We start from the raw sequence: 21,608 nt of genomic DNA, 5'->3' as shown, positions 1-21,608 counted from the left end.
TGTATTTTTATCGACAAATTTAGGCCAATCTTTGCTTGGATTACTAAACAAATTTTTAAAAAAAAAATAAAAATAAAAATTAGTTAAATATATTCAAACAAAATAATTTATAATAATAAAAATAATAATTTATTAATCAAAACAAATTCAACTAAAACAACAACAACAACAACAAAATAATTTACCTAAACTTGGATTACTAAATATATAGTTTCATTTATAGCAATAAAAAAATATATTAATTAAAATTTTAAAAAATAATCATTTTAAAATAAAAATTCATAAATATGTTTATAAATTAATCCAAAAAAAAAAAATTCAACAAAAAACAAAAAATAAATAACTATTACTCAAACTTTGTTTGGATTACTATATAAAAAGTAAAAATATATTCAAACAACAAAAATAAAAAAAAACAATTAAAAATAATAATAATAATAATAATAATTACCCAAACTTTGCAAAATCGGTCCACATTTTAACGATTTCAATGGTAAAGTCATAGTCTTCAGGGGAAAACATTTTCGGCGCCACTAATGGCAAACCAAATGTAAAAACTGTGTCAATACCGTGTACTATAGTATTGTCGGGAAAGCCTAATGTTTTTAGATACATAAGCTGTGGGCCACTACCGGTTGGCGCATAATTCCATCGATAGTACCAAACATTGTTGTTGTTGTCCGCCGGGCTGTTGTTGGCCGCAAACTCGCTGGCGTATCGATAGGACGAACATGTGATCAATAGATCGCCGTATAGTTGGCTGAATGCCAGCCGCAGTTGGACTGGATCTGTACGGTTGTCGACCGATCGTAAATAATGGTCAACAGTTTTCCGGACGTCTATATTGCTGAACATTTGTCCACTAATTTCGGCGACCAAATTGGTCAGTCCGGTCACATTGAACTCGGGGCTCATGATTATCGGATACAACATTATGGCCAACATTGGACCTTCATCTTTGGTGGCACCGGCTATTAGTTCAACATCTAATTTATGGAAATTATAATATAATATATATATATATATATATATATATATATATATATAAATTAAAACTATATATATATATATATAAATTAAAACTATATATATATATATAAATTAAAACTATATATATATATATATATAAATTAAAACTATATATATATAAATTAAAACTATATATATATATATAAATTAAAACTATATATATATATAAATTAAAACTATATATATATATAAATTAAAACTATATATATATATAAATTAAAACTATATATATATATAAATTAAAACTATATATATATATATAAATTAAAACTATATATTTATATAAATTAAAACTATATATATATATATAAATTAAAACTATATATATATAAATTAAAACTATATATATATGTAGAAACATATTTCTACATAAAATTAATTATTTAAATGTTTATCAAAATTCAATATTTTTAATTTGAATTTAAAAATATATTTTGTTTATTGATATCTAATATTAATTGTTAATGATTTCCTGTAAATGATTTCATATAATATGTATTTTTAGATTAATTACATTTCTAGAAATATCTAATAGTTTTTATTAACATATATAAACTGTAACTTTAATTTAATTATTATCATTGTGTTTTCTGTAATAATGTGATCACTAGTGTATTGATTAATAATTTTTTATACTCTATTAAATAGTTGTTATAATAGTTGCTAAAAAAAGTCAAATAGTTGTTAAAATAGTTATTTAAACTGTATTAAATAGTTGTATATAGTTGCCAAAAAAGCCAAATAGTTATTGAAATAGTTATTTATTTTCTTATAAATATTTCAACTGATATATAATTCACTTGTTTTTAGCATATTTACAAAAATGATTTATATAAATAAACTAAATATTTCTATTGTTAAAAAAGTAATATGAGTTGATAACAGTTTACACATTTTATATAATTTATATAACTATTACATTTTGTTTTTACATATATTTGTGCAATATTTTACAATTTGATGCTTATATTTTTCAAAATCAATGAAATAATTATTTATAAGTTTTTATAGTTGCTAACCCAACAAATAGTTATTTATAGTTATAATAAAATTTCAAAAATAGCGTCCACTGGTCAACTTCGGTGGACATACTAAGTCCCAGTTATAAGCGTTGAACCGACAAAATAATTTTTTTAGTTGGAAATCAAGACACTAGTGATCACTTGTCCCATAGTTATTAAATAAATGTTTTTTAACTTTAAATTTTATATTAATTTTTTATCCCTTCATATATATAAATTAAAACTATATATATATATAAATTAAAACTATATATATATATATATAAATTAAAACTATTATATATATATATAAATTAAAACTATATATATATATATATAAATTAAAACTATTATATATATATATAAATTAAAACTATATATATATATATAAATTAAAACTATATATATATATAAATTAAAACTATATATATATATATAAATTAAAACTATATATATATATATAAATTAAAACTATATATATATATAAATTAAAACTATATATAAATATTAGTTAGTTGTATATAATTTTAATTTAGTTAGTTAACCATTGCTTATTGATTACTATTATAAATTATTATGTAATAATAAAAAATATATATATCAAAAAAATATCGATAAAACTTTCATTTACATTTTAAATTATGTATTTTTAAAAAATATGTAAATCAAATCATATTTTTTATTAATATATTAATTACTCTAATTATAAATATAATAGTATTTTATATTAGATATATTATATTTTTATAATTGTACGTTAATATTAATATTTTATAATATTTTTAAAATGTTATTTATAAAGTATTATTAATAATACAACAACAAAAAAATCACATATCATAGTATAAAAAATACTGTATATAAGTTTAGTGCATTTAGTTTTTTTTTTAAATAAAAACATTATAATTATCAACAAATAATAAAAAATTTTATCAAAAATTAATTCAATTAAATAGTCTTAATTATAATAATAAAGCAATAATAATAATAATAATAATAATAATAATAATAATAATAATAATACCATTATTGTAGAGTTTTTTGTTGAAAGCTATTTGTGGAATATGGGGTAAAAATTCGGTACCAAATACCGGAAAATTGATTTGAAATGCACCGCCATTTGCTGGCAACTCATTAAATAGGTTGGGATCGGCTACTGATCTCAAACAAGCCAACCATTTGTAGTCATTGGGATCGCAACCGACTTTCTGAGCCCAGTGTTTAGCTTTAGTCAGTGCACGGACAGTATCGGTGATCGGTATGTCCTTATTGAACATCAATGACCCGCTCTGCATAATAGCCCGTTTGAATAGGCCTTTGGACAGTGGAGACAATAGATGTGCCGATACAGACATACTGCCGGCGCTTTCACCGAAAATAGTTACCTGATTGGGGTCACCGCCAAAACTTTCAATATTGTCTTTTATCTGAGAAAAACAGTGATGCAAATAATTAAATCAGTATAATTGATATATATGTTTATGATTTTAATATACCAACCCATTTGAGTGCCAATAACTGGTCGTACAGACCGGCATTTCCCGGTGCCGACTCTTGACCACCATATAGAAAGCCTAGTTCTCCTAATCTATAGTTGGCCGCAACAAACACAACATCATTGGCGGCCAAAACCGATCCGTTGTATTGAATTTGAAATATTGAGCCCAAACTGAAAGCTCCGCCATATATCCAAAACATGACCGGTTTGAGGCCAGTAGTAGTAGTAGTAGTAGTAGTAGTAGTAGTGCTCGACATTACACTCGGTGTCCATACATTTAATACCAAACAGTCTTCACTTTGTTGCAAATCTTCAAATGCATGTCTAGTTTGTGGACTCATGTTTTGTATACAAGAGTTACCCGGTTTGGTGCCATCGATGACATACTAATTAAAATAAATCACTTATAAAAATGTCTTTAATTAGTTACAATACACACTGACGCACACATATACAGACACACATACACACACACACATATTCACACACATACAGACACACATATAGACACACACACACACACACATATTCACACACATATAGACACACACACACACACATATTCACACACATATAGACACACACACACACACATATTCACACACATATAGACACACACACACACACACATATTCACACACATACAGACACACATATAGACACACACACACACACACATATTCACACACATATAGACACACACACACACACATATTCACACACATATAGACACACACACACACACATATTCACACACATATAGACACACACACACACACACATATTCACACACATACAGACACACATACAGACACACATATAGACACACACACACACACACACACACACACATATTCACACACATACAGACACACATATAGACACACACACACACACACATATTCACACACATATAGACACACACACACACACATATTCACACACATATAGACACACACACACACACATATTCACACACATATAGACACACACACACACACACATATTCACACACATACAGACACACATACAGACACACATATAGACACACACACACACACACACACACACACACACACATATTCACACACATACAGACACACATATAGACACACACACACACATATTCACACATAACACATACATAATACACATATACACACACATAATTTACACACACATAATTTACACACACATAATACACACATAATACACATATACACACACACATTTAGACACACACACATATACATACATACACAGTGTGTATTACACACACATATATATATAGACACACAAAGATAGATAGATAGATAGAAAGAAAGAGAGAGAGAGAGAGAGAGAGAGAGAGAGAGAGAGAGAGAGAGAGAGAGAGAGAGAGAGAGACTGTATTTCCAACCTTTTTTGGCTCCTTTATTGGCACCGGTTTAGCAAACCTCAGGTCACCAACTGGTGGTTCGGCAAACGGTATGTTCAGAAACTGATGGATATCTCTATTAAGCACATGTAGTGTCTGTCCTCTAACTGTTGTTCCCGACAATGTTTTAACAGTTATAGCATTATTATCATCAATACAATTAACATTATTACTATTATCAGTAGTAAATACTACATATAGTTCAACTAAAATACTTAAAGTATTATATATATTCAATAAAAATTGTTGCATTATTATTATTATTATAAATAATAATACAGATTTAATATAGTTATTAATTGATTTAAATTTTATTTTTTTTGCTATTATTATTATTATTTTATAACTTATACTATTATTAAAAAAAGCATCTGTACAAATTTATACATTTTTAAAAAATACATTGTATATTATTATTATACAGTGTTAACTCTATTATTAATATATAATATAAATTATACATTTGTATAAACATTAAACATAATCGTCTAATCAATTTAGGATAAATAATATCATTATATTATTATTATTATTTTTTAATCTCAAGGATATCATTATTGATAAATATATAAATATATATTAATAATTTATATATATATATTTTATTAGATTAGTGATATAGGTTTGGATAATTAAAAAAAAAATAATAAGTAAAATAATTTCATAATATTCTAGATATTTGCTCCAAAATTTTTGTTTATATTTATTGATAATTTTATGGTTTTTTTTATTTTTGTTTGTTTATTTTATGTTTTTTAATTTATTTATATTATATATATATCTTTTTAATAATTAAAGTTTTTTGAAATTAATTTTTTGATTCTATGTTTATTTTTTTAGAAAATATATACTGTATTATGTTTACTACGATTATTTACTAAATTAAAATTTAAAAACAAAACTATGATAAAACAGTGATAATAATTTTGTAATACATTGTAAAGTATTAAATATTACGCTAAGAGAGAGAGAGAGAGAGAGAGAGAGAGAGAGAGAGAGAGAGAGAGAGAGAGAGAGAGAGAGAGTTTTATTTTTATTAAGTACTAAATAATTAAATAAAATTTTTGTAATATAAAATTATTTATTTTTTTCTGTACATTAATACAATTAAACCAAAAATTTAAATCAATATATATATATATATAACTAACCAATAAAATTATTTTTTTAAAAAAAATGATAAAAAGTAGCAGGCGCGGTTAAGCAAATTTTGGAAATTGATATTTTAATTAATATATTTTAATAAATAATATAATTTTACACATATATATTAAATTTTAGATCAATCGGGCCAATAATATTATAGTTATTAAATAAAATAAATTTTGATTATAATGGGAGGTATACAAAAAATATCAAACTTTGAACCCCCAAAAAACACCAGTCCCTGGGATCAAATGTTATGAAATTTTTTTGGTGACATTATAATTATCAATAGATGTTTTTAGGAAAGTGTGGAACTGTTCCGCAAACATAATCCATAAAAAATTTCATAACATTTGATCCCAGGGACTGGTGTTTTTTGGGGGTTCAAAGTTTGATATTTTTTGTATACCTCCCATTATAATCAAAATTTATTTTATTTAATAACTATAATATTATTGGCCCGATTGATCTAAAATTTAATATATATGTGTAAAATTATATTATTTATTAAAATATATTAATTAAAATATCAATTTCCAAAATTTGCTTAAGCTACTTTATGTTTATGTTATAACTTTATATTTTATTGATTGCTTTTTTTTGTTTATATCAATTGTTTGAAATATTTTCTATGATTTTTAAAAACAATTTTTTATTAAAAAAAATTATTAATGAATTATTAATTAGTTGCTAATAAAAAAAATATTAATTACTATATCATATAATAATATTTATTTTAATAATAATAATCCCAAACACCGTCGCACGTGCTCTCAAACGGGTTGTCCAAAACACGTGTTGTTTTTGTGTCATCGGGTGTCAGATCTTTGACTTTGATAGCACCGGTAGTTTTATCCAATAATTTAGGCCAATCTTTGCTTGGATTACTATATATATATATATATATATATATATATATATATAGTTTTATTATATTTAAAGTAAAATTAAATAAAATAATATATTTTTTAATAAATCATAAATTTGTTTATCAATTAAACAAATATTTTTTCAAAAACAAAAAAAAATAAATTAATTAATAATAATAATTACCCAAACTTTGCAAAATCGGTCCACATTTTAATGATATCAATGGTAAAGTCATAATCTTTTTCGGTAAACAGTGTCGGTTCCAGTAATGGCTGGCCAAATGTAAAACCCATATCAATACCGTGTACTATAGTATTGTCGGGAAAGCCTAACGATTTCGGATCCATAAACTGCGGGCCACCGGTTGGCGCATAATTCCATCGATAGTACCAAACATTGTTGTTGTTGTTGTCCGACGGGCTGTTGTTGGCCGCAAACAGGCGGGCGAAACGATAGGCCGGACATGTTATCAATAGATCGCCGTATAGTTGGCTGAAAGCCAGTCTCAGTTGGACTGGATCTGTACGGTCGTCGACTCCTTGTAAATAATAGTCCACTGCTTTACGGACGTCTACATTGCGGAACAATTGGTCGTTAATTTCGGCGACCAAATTGGTTAGTCCGGTAACATTGAACTCCGGGTTCATAAGTATTGGATACAACAGTATGGCTAACATTGGACCTTCATCTTTGGTGGCACCGGCTATTAGTTCAACATCTAATTTATATAGAAATTATATAATTAATAATAATAATAATAATAATAAAGTAATGTATTGTTAGAAATAATAGTTATTATTATAACTTAATATTTAATTTACAATTTGGGTTAAAATATTGAGTGCAACATTAATAACATTATTATCAATATTTATATTTATTATATATTATATATTTACTGTAATAATAAATTTACATCTATTTGGAAATTAAAAATTAATTTATTAATATAATAAATACTATACTATACTATATATATATGATGTTAGATAATTTAAATTTAATATAATTAAGTTTAAAATTTATTAAACTATATTTTTTATTTTACACTTAATATTAAATGGCTTTGTAATTATTTTATTAATAATTGCAATTATTAAATAATTAATTTGTACTAAATTATAAAAACAATTTATTAATATAAATGTATTTAACCTAGTCTATTTTGTGTTATTAATTCTATCTATTATATTATTATTTATTACAATTTTTAATTTATTATATAAAATCATTACCACATAAAAAATAAATAATTTTAGGTGCAATTTGAAACAACTATGACTTAACAGTATAATTATTATATAATTTTTTTTTGATTGATAAGTACTTTACGGACTATACCTTAATATAGAAAAAATTAAATAACTAATAATTTATAACCTTGATAGTTTAGCTAATAAAAATAATATCTTATATAATAATCAAAATATAATCGTATTTAGTTAAAACTAATTGAATTAAAATTATTTATTTTTTAAAATAAATAAACAATTTATACTATTATAGTGTAAATATTAATAGTGTAAATATAAATATAATAACTAAATATTAATATAAACTAATATTTTTATTTAAAAACTAATTCAAAATAAATTAAAATCATTATAAATACAAAAACAATTTATATACCATAATTGTAGAGTTTTTTGTTGAATGCTTTTTGTGGAATATGGGGTAAAAATTCGGTACCAAATACCGGGAAATTTACTTGAAATAGACCACCATTTTCTGGCAACTGATTAAATAGGTTGGGATCGGCTATTGATCTCAAACAGGCCAACCATTCATAGTCATAGGGATCGCATCCGAGTTTCTGAGCCCATTGTTTAGCTTTACCGAGTGCTCGGACAGTATCTGAGGCCGGTATGTCCTTATTGAACATCAATGACCCGCTTTGCATAATAGCCCGTTTGAATAGGCCTTTGGATAGTGGCGATAGTAGATGTGCCGATACAGACATACTGCCGGCGCTTTCACCGAAAATAGTTACCTGATTGGGGTCACCGCCAAAACTTTCAATATTATCTTTTATCTGAGAAAAACATCGATAAAAATTATAACTTATTATATCTCTGGACGTAATTTTTTATGATTTAGTATACCAACCCATTTGAGTGCTAATAACTGATCGTATAGACCGGCATTTCCCGGTGCCGACTCGTGAGCCCCGTATAGAAAGCCTAGTTCTCCCACTCTATAGTTGGCCGCAACAAACACAACATCATTGGTGGCCAAAACCGATCCGTTATAATCGGTTTGAAATATTGAACCCAAACTGAAAGCGCCGCCATATATCCAAAACATGACCGGTTTGAGGCCAGTAGTCTCCAGACTCGGTGTCCATACGTTGAGTACCAGACAGTCTTCACTTTGTTGCAAATCTCCTATAAATTGTTTCATTTCTGGACTCAAGTTTTGTATACAAGAGTTTCCCGGTTTGGTGCCATCGATGACATCCTAATTAAATAATAAAATTTATAAAATGTATTTTATTAGTTACAAAAACACACTGATACACACAAACTCACACACACACATATATATATACACAAATATACACACATATATACACACACAAATACACACACATATACACACATATATACACACATATATACACACATATAAACACACATATAAACACACACATATAAACACACACATACACACACACATACACACACACATACACACACACATACACACACACATACACACACACATATACACACATATACATATATATATATATATATATATATACATACATTACGAAACAAACTTAAAGTAATACCTTTGTGGGCTCTTTAATTGGCACCGGTTTGGCAAACCTGAGGTCACCAACTGGTGGTTCGGCAAACGGTATGTTCAGAAACTGATGGACATCTCTATTAAGCACATGTAGTGTCTGTCCTCTAACTGTTGTTCCCGACAATGTTTTGACAGTTACAAAATTATTATCATCAATACAACTAACACTATTAGCAATAAACACTACATATAATAATACATTTAATTTATTAAATAAATTCAAAAAATTTTGTTTTTTCATTATTATGATTAATTATAATAATAAAAAAATACGAAAATTTTAAATTAGTTAACAAAATAATATATTTTATTGTTTTAACATTTACTAATGCTAAATTGTTAATAATTTTTATTTTAAATTTAAATTTTTTTTTAACTATTTATAAATACTTTAGTTTATAAACTTATTATTAAATTTTAGTATAAAAATTTGATATAACTTGTATTATAACTACTGTATATTATTATAAATATATATTTTTAAGTGCATTTTGTGTACATATTTTTTTAAAAACTTATACCGTATATAAACATAGACTTATCTAACTGTAATTAATTTTTTGATAAAAATTATACCCAAATATTTTATTATTTGCTCAAGGATAACTTGTAAATTACTTATATATATATATATATTAGAGTAGTGATATCGGTTTGAATATTTGTTTTTTAAATTAAAAAAAAACAATAATTAATTTTATTAGATACTAATTTGAGAAATAAAATTTTCATTAATTTTTTTTTAAATTCAAAATTTTTTTATTATTATATTTATATATTTGTTTTTAGAAATTTTTTTTGAAAATAGATTTTTCAGTCTAGGTTTGGTTTTATTTTTAAATATAAAAATATTATTTTTTTTTACTAATCTATTGACTAATTTACAATCAACTATCAATTTATACTATAATAAAAAAAAACATTACAATCAATGTTGCTATGCATAGTGCAAAACATTTGTACTTAAAATAAACTTATTTTTTGACAGTTAATAATAATAATAATAATAATAATAATAATAAAGTAAGATAAAACATCAAGGAAAGTTTTATTTTATTTTTAATTAAACATTAAATAAGTGAATAAAATTTATTAGTTAAAAATTTAATACAATTAAATAATATATATATATATATATAATTTATTTATTGCTAAATAATAGTAATAATTGAAAAAAATTTGTTTTACAGTAAAATGTTTTTTAGTTAGTGTTAGTTATAAAATATAAATATTTAGCTAAATAATTGTTAACTTCAATCTATTGATCTAAAAATAAAAAAATTTAAAAACTATTGCATTTGTATTAGACTAAAGTATTAAACTAGAAAATCAATTATATATATATATAAATAATATATACAGTATAAAAATCCTTATAAATCTTTATATATATATATATATATATATATATATAAATCCTTATATTATATAAGGTTTTTATTTTATTTTTTTAGAATTATTAGACTTTTTAAAAAAAATATTTATTTATTTATTTTGAATCTAAATTTCTAAACTAAATACTAATCTAAACTAATTATATATATATATATATATCGATATAAAATATAAATTAGTCAATAGATTAGTAAAAAACATATTTTTATATTTTAAAATAAAAACCAACCCTAGACTCGTAAATCTATTTTCAAAAAAAAAACAAATTGCTAAAAACATATATAAATATAATAATCATTTTATTTTATTTTTTAAAAAAAAACAAACCAAAACTGTATGTCTGAAATTAGTTGGGAAATTAATATCAAATAATATTAAATATTGTTTTTTTTAATTAAAAACCAAATATCCAAACCGATATTTAATATATATATATATATAGATAACTAAAAAATTATTTAGCAATCAATTGTTCAATAATTTGATGAACCAGTTTATGATGGGTATGAAACAGGTAATGACCGGCGCCTGAAATTTTCACTACACGTAGCCATCGATCACCATCGGTTTGGCCATCAATTTCTAGGCCACCAATAGTAGTGTCGACATCACTATCATTGGCGACAACAATATTATCGCCAGTAGTGTCGGCGCCCAATATATCCAATAGATTGTCATAGATTTCCTGTCTGTTATACCGATCGGCTAAACCAATGACAGCCGCTGTCGGTATTTGCTTATCGCTTAACTGTTTGATTCGCTGGACAATCTGGCCATCAGTATCGGCTAARTAATAGACAGCCAACAACATAGCCAATTGGTCAATGTTGGCCAATTGGCCGCTAAGTCCAATCGTGGGTAATAATCGGCGTACAGGAGTCGGTAGWGATGCCGACCACCGCTGGCGTAACAGTCGGCGTACAAACTGTACGCGCATTAGATGGGTAACAGTGCCGGCAAACGCCGAGCCTAGCGGTGTGAATATCTTGGGTCCCGGTGTCGACAGTAGGCATACGCTATTGATTTTCAATGATTTTTGACTAATTGATGACCAGATATGCGATGCGGTGAACACTGAACCCGAATGACAGACCAGACAATCGATTTTACGGATATTCAGTTGACGAAGAAAATCGATGAGAAATTGTGATCGTTCTTCGCTTGAATGCCAGAAACTATTCAAACGATCCGTGTCTTGAAAAGTGGGAAAATTAGGTACAACTAGTCGTACAACGTTTTGTTGGTTACGACGGCCGCTGGCGTTGTCACCGACACCACCGACACCACCGACACCACCGACACCACCGACACCACCGACACCACCGACACCACCGACACCACCGACACCACCGACACCGCCGACACCGCCGACACCACCGACACCACCGATACCACCGACACAACCGACACCACCGACACCACCGACACCGCCGACACCGCCGACACCGCCGACACCACCGACACCGCCGACACCACCGACACCACCGACACCACCGACACCACCGACACCACCGACACCACCGACACCACCGACACCACCGACACCACCGACACCACCGACACCACCGACACCACCGTCACCGCTGTCGCCACCGACACAACCGACACAACCGACACCACCGTCACCGCCGTCGCCGCCGAAATGTTTGATTAAGCGGCCAAAGTCCCGATGACTGCCCGGTATTCCATGCATTGCCACAATTGTCTGGCAATTGTTTTCATCGCCCAAAGAAGGATTGGTATCGACGTAATCGACATTTACTGTATAACCCGTTTCCGGTGCCAATCGTAGGTGCCATTTGTTGTTAGCATTCTCTATATCCTTATAGTCATAATCATCGACTAATTGTCTATTGTCTTGAAATCTTTGACAGGTAGTCAACGACATACTGTATACATGTTGTTGTCGTTGTTGTTGATGGGTTGACGATAGGGATAACCATTGCGGACGACCTGTCGATACCGTACGAACTGTTGACGCACCGGCAGATAAATTCAATTTATTGACAGTAGTTATGGCCAACCATTTCCACGATTGTCTTGTTTTTGTTGATAATATTCTGTTCAAAAACATTATAATTATATATTCAAGTATTATTATTATTATTATTATTATTATTATTATTATTATTATTATTATTATTATTATTATTATTAGATATTAACTCTAAACTATAAATATATATATTTAAAATAAAGATAGATATCATTAAATAGTTTTTTTAAAATAGTTTTTGTGTGTTTTTATTTGCAAATTTAAAAAAATCAAAAATAATAAAATAACAAAAATAACAAAAATTTCTAATTGTATAAAAATAATTTTTTTTTTAAATGTCATCGAAACTATGATTATAAGGCAAATATATATATATATTGATATATATATATAAGTATAAAAATATATAAAAGTAAAATATATATATATATTAATATTAGCACCTAAACAACAAAAACAATAAAAAAAACAATAAAAATTTTATCAATTAATTTATTCAAAATAAATTTAAAAAAAGTAAAATTCAATACAGTTATAATAATAATAATAATAGTAATAATAATAATAATAATAATAATAATAATAATAATAATAATAATAATAATAATAATAATAATAATAATAATAATAATAATAAAAAGAGGAGGCACAGTGGTGTAGTGGTTAGTGTGTAGGGCTATGTAGTGTAATGGAGAGTAAGATCTATAGTTCGAGCCCCGATGTGGTAAAGCAATTTTTCTGAGAAAAAAAAATTGTTTTAACTGTGCTTCCCGTCCCTGCCCAACCAACGCTGTTTAGGACGGCCAACTTAAGTAGTATGGGGAAAGCGGGGTGCTAAGTGAGGACGAGTTTCTGCCCGACCCCGGGTATCGGTACTTCGGTATCGGTACCCACCTGGGGGTACCCGCAAGGGTGCCCCCACCCGGGGGTGCCAGTAAAAAGGTGCCCCCACCCCGAAGAGACGTCCGCAAGGATGTCTCTTCACCCTTCGAGTAGTTACTCGTCCTCACACGCAATGGCCACTTTTGTTTCAAAAAATAAAAAATCCTATTTCAACAAACACATGTTAGTGGTGAGAAATGGGTGGCAATAGACACATGTTAGTGTTGAGCTTATTCTAGGGACTGGGACCCCGTAAAAAGGCCAAAAACAAATATATATATAATTATGATTACACGTAGTCGAAGGAATAACGGGGGGTGTTCGGGAGGTACCCTCTCAAATAAATCCCGCGTTCAGCAGGTAGGCATTGACTGCAGTTCGTTAAGTATGCATCATATCCCACGCAGTGATGTGCTATGCGGGCAAAGCTGTGATGTAATGCGACCGCAGACTAGTCAACAAAATCAGACTAACCTCCAAAATGTTTCAGTTCAAGCTGGTTCTCAGCGACAACTGACCAATTTGGTTGAAAAATCGCAAAAGCGCATGAAATGGACACATGAGATGAATACCTTGATAATGCGCGAATACTACAGATCAACTCGACTCGAAACAAATATGACTGATTACAGAAACCAAATTTACTTAGCATTCAAACAGAAATATCCAGAACTAAATGTAACGGAACAAAGGATTGCAGACCAGCGGCGATTCTTAGCAAAGAATAATAAAATATCCCCAATAGAATTACAAGAAATCAAACAGCAAGTGGCACATGAACTATCATTAAATGAAACAACTGAATTAAATACCACAGTAGAAGTAGTGCCAGAAATGGAAGAGACACCTACAACAACAGATAACAGAATCAATACAAATGATGAAATAAATAGAATAACAGCAGAAAATGAACTAAAAACTTCTTTAGAACAATATAAAGACTTTGAAATAGAACTCAGACCTAAGTTACCAAAAATAAAAAGTGGCGTAAAAACAAGATCTACAATAATAACAATTAATGATATACTTAAAGATTACATCGAAGATAACATGTCGTTGAGCACAATTAATACAATAACATACTGTGCAGCAGTAGCAGTATCGAGACTCTTAGGCTACAAAATACAACACATGTCAACTACAAAACTAAATCAAGAAAATATAATACCTAAATGGCAAAAGCGAATAGAGACACGTATAGAAGGGAAAAGACAAGTAATAGGAAGAATAACGCAAGTGTTAAATGGAAACAAATCAAAAAGACTTAACCAATCATTAAAAGATATATACCGATTATTACAGACAAAACCTGGAAAACCTGAATTTGAAGCTATTATCCGGAATTACAACGACACATTAAAACAAACAGTTCAAGCACTATCACAAAGAATCAGAAGATATAAACAACAAAGCGAAAGACGAAAGCAAAATACAATGTTCTATAATAACGAAAAAATGTTCTATAGAAATCAAAACAAAATAAATTCAAGCAATATTAACCATACACCACAAATAGATGAAATAGAAAACTACTGGAAAGAAATCTGGAGCAACCCAAAGGAATATAAAGAATCTAATTGGATAAATGATATTGAAGATGAAAATAAAGAAATACCACCTATGACTTCAGTAAATATAATTAAAGATGACTTAACCGAAGCCCTCAAGAAATCCCACAATTGGAAAAGCCCAGGACAAGACAAAATACAAAACTTCTGGTACAAACACTTTACAACAGTACATCAACCAATGGCAATAGCAATGGATAAAATAATAAAAACAGGACAAACCGATGACTTCCTCACTTCCGGAATAACATATCTACTCCCAAAAACAGAAAATACATCAGATCCCAGCAAATATAGACCCATCACTTGCCTAACAACAATGTATAAAATCCTAACATCCATAATATCAACAAAAATATATAATCATTTAAGTAACAACAACATAATAGCTGAAGAACAAAAAGGCTGTATAAAACACTCAATGGGCTGTAAAGAGCAATTAACAATAGACAATATTATAACAATAAGAGCTCGTCAAAAACATAGAAATCTTGAAATGGCATACATAGACTATAAGAAAGCATTCGATTCAGTCCCACATAAATGGTTATTAAGAGTGTTAAAACTATATAAAATTGACAACACACTGATAAACACATTAGAAAATATGATGAAAAAATGGAAAACTAAATTGTGTGTCAATACTAATAATGAAACAAAAATAAGTACAGAAATCAAAATAAATAGAGGAATATTTCAAGGAGATTCACTCAGTCCTCTGTGGTTCTGCTTAGCCATAAACCCACTGTCATCACTACTTAAAAAGCTAAAAGGCGTAAATCTAAAATCAAGTGATACAAAATATAATCTAACACATCTACTATATATGGACGACTTAAAACTATACGCCGAAAAAGAATCTGATTTAAATGCAATGTTAAAAACAACAGAAACTTTCTCCAATGATATAAATATGGAATTTGGATTAGATAAATGTGCTATAATGAAACTGAAAAGAGGAGTCTATTCTGAAAGAAATCAATACGAAACTGAAAATGGATATATAAAGGCACTAGAAAATGGAGATATATATAAGTACTTAGGAATTAAGCAAATGCATAAATCTAAAATGACAGAAGTTAAAGAAGAAATAAAGAAAACATTAAACCAAAGAATAATAAAAATACTAAAATCTCAACTAAACTCAAACAACAAATTCAAAGCAATAAACACTTGGGCTATACCTGTACTGACATACTCGTTCGGAATAATAAAATGGAGTAAAACAGAACTTGAGACAATTGAAAGACATATAAGGCGACAACTTACAATGTTTGGACTACACCACCCTAGAAGTTCTGTAGCACGACTATGTGTTAGTAGAAAACATGGGGGTAGAGGGTTACTAAACATTGTAAGCCTTGAAGCCAAACAGCGAGAATTGCTGAGAAAATACCATCAACAAAAATGCAATGTCTCAGAGCTCCACAAAATAACATCAACACTCGATTACAACTACACACCTCTAAATCTCAGCAATAATGAACATCAAATAGAAATACAAAATGAAAAAGAGAGGATTAACACATGGGCCTCAAAAGAACTTCACGGAAGATACCGGGCAGAACTCAACCAAACACACGTAGACGAAGAAATGTCTACAAAATGGTTGAAGTACGCCGGTCTTCATGGAGAGACAGAGGGGTTCATGATGGCAATACAAGATCGAGTGATTCCGACACGAAACCATCAGAAATACATCCAAAAGCTAAATATACCAACAGACAAGTGCAGGATGTGTCATATGGAGTCCGAAACAATAGAACATATACTAAATGGGTGTAAAGTACTCACAAACACCGAGTACCTAAGCCGTCACAACCAAGTAGCCAAAATCATACATCAGGAATTGGCAATAAGATTCGGACTAATCAAAGAACCATTACCATACTATAGATACGAGCCACAAAGTGTAATGGAAAGCAACAGAGCCAAGCTCTACTGGGATAAAGAAATAAGAACAGATAAAACTGTGGCCCACAACCGCCCAGATATAGTACTAGTAGACAAACATCAAGATAAGGCGTACATAATAGACATAGCGGTCCCACTAACACACAAACTACAGGACACGCATAGTGAGAAACGCCGAAAATATACAGACTTGGCCTATGAGATCAATAAGATGTGGCGCATTAAGAAAGTTGAAATCATACCTATAATCCTGTCATCAATGGCCGTAATACCGAAAAATCTGGCCCTAAGTTTGGAATCACTGGAAATCAGAAAAACTAAGATCTATGAAATGCAAAAAGCAGTGATACTTCAGAGTTGTAGAACAGTAAGAAAAGTACTAGACTTGAGTTGAGTCTAACCAGTCGTGTCTCTGCCACCAAAAGTGGCCGACACAACTGTGATCACACCGGAACAACCGTGATATACAAAAATAATAATAATAATAATAATAATAATAATAATAATAATAATAATAATAATAATAATAATAATAATAATAATAATAATAATAATAATAATAATAATAATAATAATAATAATAATAATAATAATAATACAGTTATATTTTCATCATATAATGATGACTTTTAAAATATTTTTATTTTGAATAATGATTTATTACTAATGCTATCAATACTTATTTATTTAATATAACAACAATAATAATATAAATCAATCAATTTTATTAAGTAAATAAATAATATATTTTTGTAAAAAAAATCTGTAGTATATAATAGTCAACTTTGTTAATAAATTATTATTATTTTTTCCAAATTTTTTTTTTTGGTGGCAAATATTAAAAATCTTAAATTTTTATTAATTTTTTATTTTTTTTTTAAAAAACAAAATTTGTAATGTGCGAAAAATTAACAATATTATTTTTGCCAATCAATCTAATGGGCCATGTACTATCGGCCATTGGCCAGGCACAGGTATTGATGGATGCCGGACACGATTGTTGGCTGGGTGTCAGTGATCAATGGTCGGACATACTTGGCCAGTACGGTATCAAACAGTGTCCATTGTGGTCATTGCCACCCGTGCTAAATGATAGCAACCATGATAACAATTATTCAATGAAAACAATCTACCAAGATGCTATTCAAAAATTACAATTGGGTATAATTGGTAGCCAATTAAAACCGTTTGATAAGTTAGTTAATTATTTTAAAAATCTAAATAAAAAATGGCCAATTGCCGAACCTATATTGGAGGCCAATGTTGATCTAGCAATACGTTTAGTACGTCCCGATGTTATAATGTGCGACCAATTAAAGCCTATACAATCGGTAATCAGCTCAGGTATCCCGTGGGTTACGGTATGCAGTTGTAATCCATTGGTTGTCCTAAGTGACCAGGATCATCGTCTACCACCATTATGTTTAGGTTAAATTCATTTACTATTACTATTACTATTACTAATTATTATTACTAATTATTATTACTAATTATTATTACTAATTATTATTACTAATTATTATTACTAATTATTATTACTAATTATTATTACTAATTATTATTACTAATTATTATTACTAATTATTATTACTAATTATTATTACTATTACTATTACTATTACTATTACTAATTATTATTACTAATTATTATTACTAATTATTATTACTAATTATTATTACTAATTATTATTACTATTTATTATTACTAATTATTATTACTATTACTATTACTATTACTATTACTATTACTAATTATTATTACTAATTATTATTACTAATTATTATTACTAATTATTATTATAAAGGTTTGCCAATAGACGGTCAACAACAACAAGAAAAATGGTTAGAATTAAAGATAGATTTAATGAAAAAAATAACCGAAAATATAGAACCGGGCAATGAATTAGTAGAATATTCCGAATTTATTGCAAAATCAGATTATCTAACCATTTATGACTACCCACTGGAATTGGATTATCAAGATTTAAGACCATTGGCCAACAATTTCTATCGTTTCGATAATTTTATGAGAAAACAGTACATCAATAGCGAACCAGCGTTTGAATTACCCGTCCAATTGATGGACAAACCGGGAAAATTTATATACATATCTATGGGATCTATTGGCGGTATAGACATCGAGAATATGAAACGATTGATTGGTATACTAGAAAAATCCCGAAACAAATTCATTGTATCCAAAGGACTGTTAGCCGATGATTATGATTTACCAGATAATATGTGGGGTCAGCCAACCGTACCCCAGACACTAGTGCTTGGTCGGGTCGATCTGGTTATAACACATGGCGGTAACAATACSGTTACTGAATGTTTTTATTTTGGTAAACCAATGWTRGTTATGCCAATGTTTTGCGATCARTWYGATAATGCACAGCGTMTKGAKGATAAAGGTTATGGTAGACGATTGGATGCCTACCAGTGCTCGGAATCGGAATTATTGGAAACAATTGATAGTCTATTATCCGATAATAATATGATTGAAAAATTGGCAAAAATATCTGAAAGAATTCAATCGGATAATAGTTTACGAAAATTACCGAAACTTTTGGAAAATTTGGTCGAAAAAAATCGATTAAAATAATTATAATTTTATTTAAAATAGAAATTTTTGACTTAAAGTCTATCAAATAATTTCATATGATTTATAGTTTAAAAAATTGTTATATTTTAGTATTTACATTATCATTGCCAACAATTTTAATTGTTAATTTAGTAGTCATATCAGTAGAAACTAAAAAATTATTATAAATTAAATTATTATATTTAATTTTTAAAAAAAAAAACAAAATTACCAAAACTTTTTTTGATAATTTGGTCGAAAAAAATTGATTAAAATACTAATTATTTTATTTTTTTAAAAAATAGAAATTTTTGACCTAAAATAAAGTTTATCAAATAATTTCATATGATTTTCTTATAATATTTGTTTTTTTTTAAAAAGATAATTATAATTATAACAAACTATATATAGTATAAGTTTATTTCTAATATATATATATTATACAAGATTTTTGTTTTTCAATTTGTTTTTTTTAATTTTTTGTAATTATTTCAGTATTTCATATGATTTAGTAGTTTTGCAACAAAAATATTGCAGTTTTGTTGTTGTAAAATGAAAAGATAATATTATATTAATATTATAGTTATTATAAAGTTTTTTTTGTTTATTGATTTTAATATTAATAGTTTAATATATTGTACAATAACTTTGTAGTTTTGAAACAATAGTAGTATTAGTAGTAATGTTAATATAAATACAAATTAACTTTAACTTCAATTAACTACTGTTTTTTAAAACCATTTTAATACTATAATTACAATACTTATACAAATTATTGTATTATTAAACTATTAAAATCAATGATAGAGAAAAAACTTATCTATTAAACAATGTTTTATTTATTTTTTTAATTATTCAAATGTTTATTATTTTCAAATCATATAAATATTTAAAAAAAATTATTTAATCAGAAAATATTTTGTTATATTTTATTTGCAAATAAAACATACATATACTGTAATATATTGTAACGGTCTAGAGAGACGATTGAAAGAGATAGCGTACCACTACTGTGTGTAATTGGTAATTGGCTATTGAAAGAGATAGCGTACCACTACATCTGGTATAATCGGTAATTGGCTATTGAAAGAGATAGCGTACCACTACATTTGGTATAATCGGTAATTGGCTATTGAAAGAGATAGCGTACCACTACATTTGGTATAATCGGTAATTGGCTATCGAAAGGGATAGCGTACCACTACATTTGGTATAATCGGTAATTGGCTATCGAAAGGGATAGCGTACCACTACATTTGGTATAATCGGTAATTGGCTATTGAAAGAGATAGCGTACCACTACATTTGGTATAATCGGTAATTGGCTATCGAAAGGGATAGCGTACCACTACTTTGGGTATAATTGGTAATTGGCTACCGAAAGGGATAGCGTACCACTACTTTGGGTATAATTGGTAATTGGATACCGAAAGGGATAGCGTACCACTACTTTGGGATATAATCGGTAATTGGCTATCGAAAGGGATAGCGTACCACTAC

The 21,608-nt window shown here is 28.0% G+C and overlaps 3 protein-coding genes across 3 annotated transcripts; 1 reads left to right on the top strand and 2 right to left on the bottom strand.

Moving 5' to 3' along the window:
* Positions 1 to 447: 447 nt before the first annotated feature.
* On the bottom strand, positions 448 to 5,420 carry LOC128957256 (cholinesterase 1-like). Its single transcript, XM_054302991.1, has 5 exons — positions 5,407 to 5,420; positions 4,928 to 5,117; positions 3,531 to 3,914; positions 3,055 to 3,457; positions 448 to 986 (listed from the first exon to the last, which is right to left on the bottom strand). Exons 1-5 carry the CDS (start codon positions 5,418 to 5,420, stop codon positions 448 to 450), a joined length of 1,530 nt encoding a protein of 509 aa, XP_054158966.1.
* A 1,389-nt stretch (positions 5,421 to 6,809) lies between these two features.
* On the bottom strand, positions 6,810 to 9,965 carry LOC128957255 (cholinesterase 1-like; the record flags this gene model as incomplete). Its single annotated transcript, XM_054302990.1, has 5 exons — positions 6,810 to 6,978; positions 7,145 to 7,679; positions 8,591 to 8,993; positions 9,068 to 9,418; positions 9,756 to 9,965. Coding segments are annotated over 5 exons (1,650 nt in total), but the record flags the coding sequence as incomplete, so codon positions are not given.
* Positions 9,966 to 18,465: 8,500 nt separating this feature from the next.
* LOC128957254 (uncharacterized UDP-glucosyltransferase YojK-like) lies at positions 18,466 to 20,129 on the top strand. Its single transcript, XM_054302989.1, has 2 exons — positions 18,466 to 18,949; positions 19,333 to 20,129. Exons 1-2 carry the CDS (start codon positions 18,466 to 18,468, stop codon positions 20,127 to 20,129), a joined length of 1,281 nt encoding a protein of 426 aa, XP_054158964.1.
* Positions 20,130 to 21,608: the final 1,479 nt, after the last annotated feature.

Source organism: Oppia nitens, unplaced genomic scaffold (genome assembly GCF_028296485.1).
Source record: "Oppia nitens isolate AA-2021 unplaced genomic scaffold, nextdenovo-longstitch-racon4-pilon3 scaffold39_pilon_pilon_pilon, whole genome shotgun sequence".
NCBI lineage: Eukaryota > Metazoa > Arthropoda > Arachnida > Sarcoptiformes > Oppiidae > Oppia > Oppia nitens.
The sequence above is the reverse complement of the archived record's forward strand: the minus strand, read 5'-3'. Positions and strand labels throughout refer to the sequence as shown.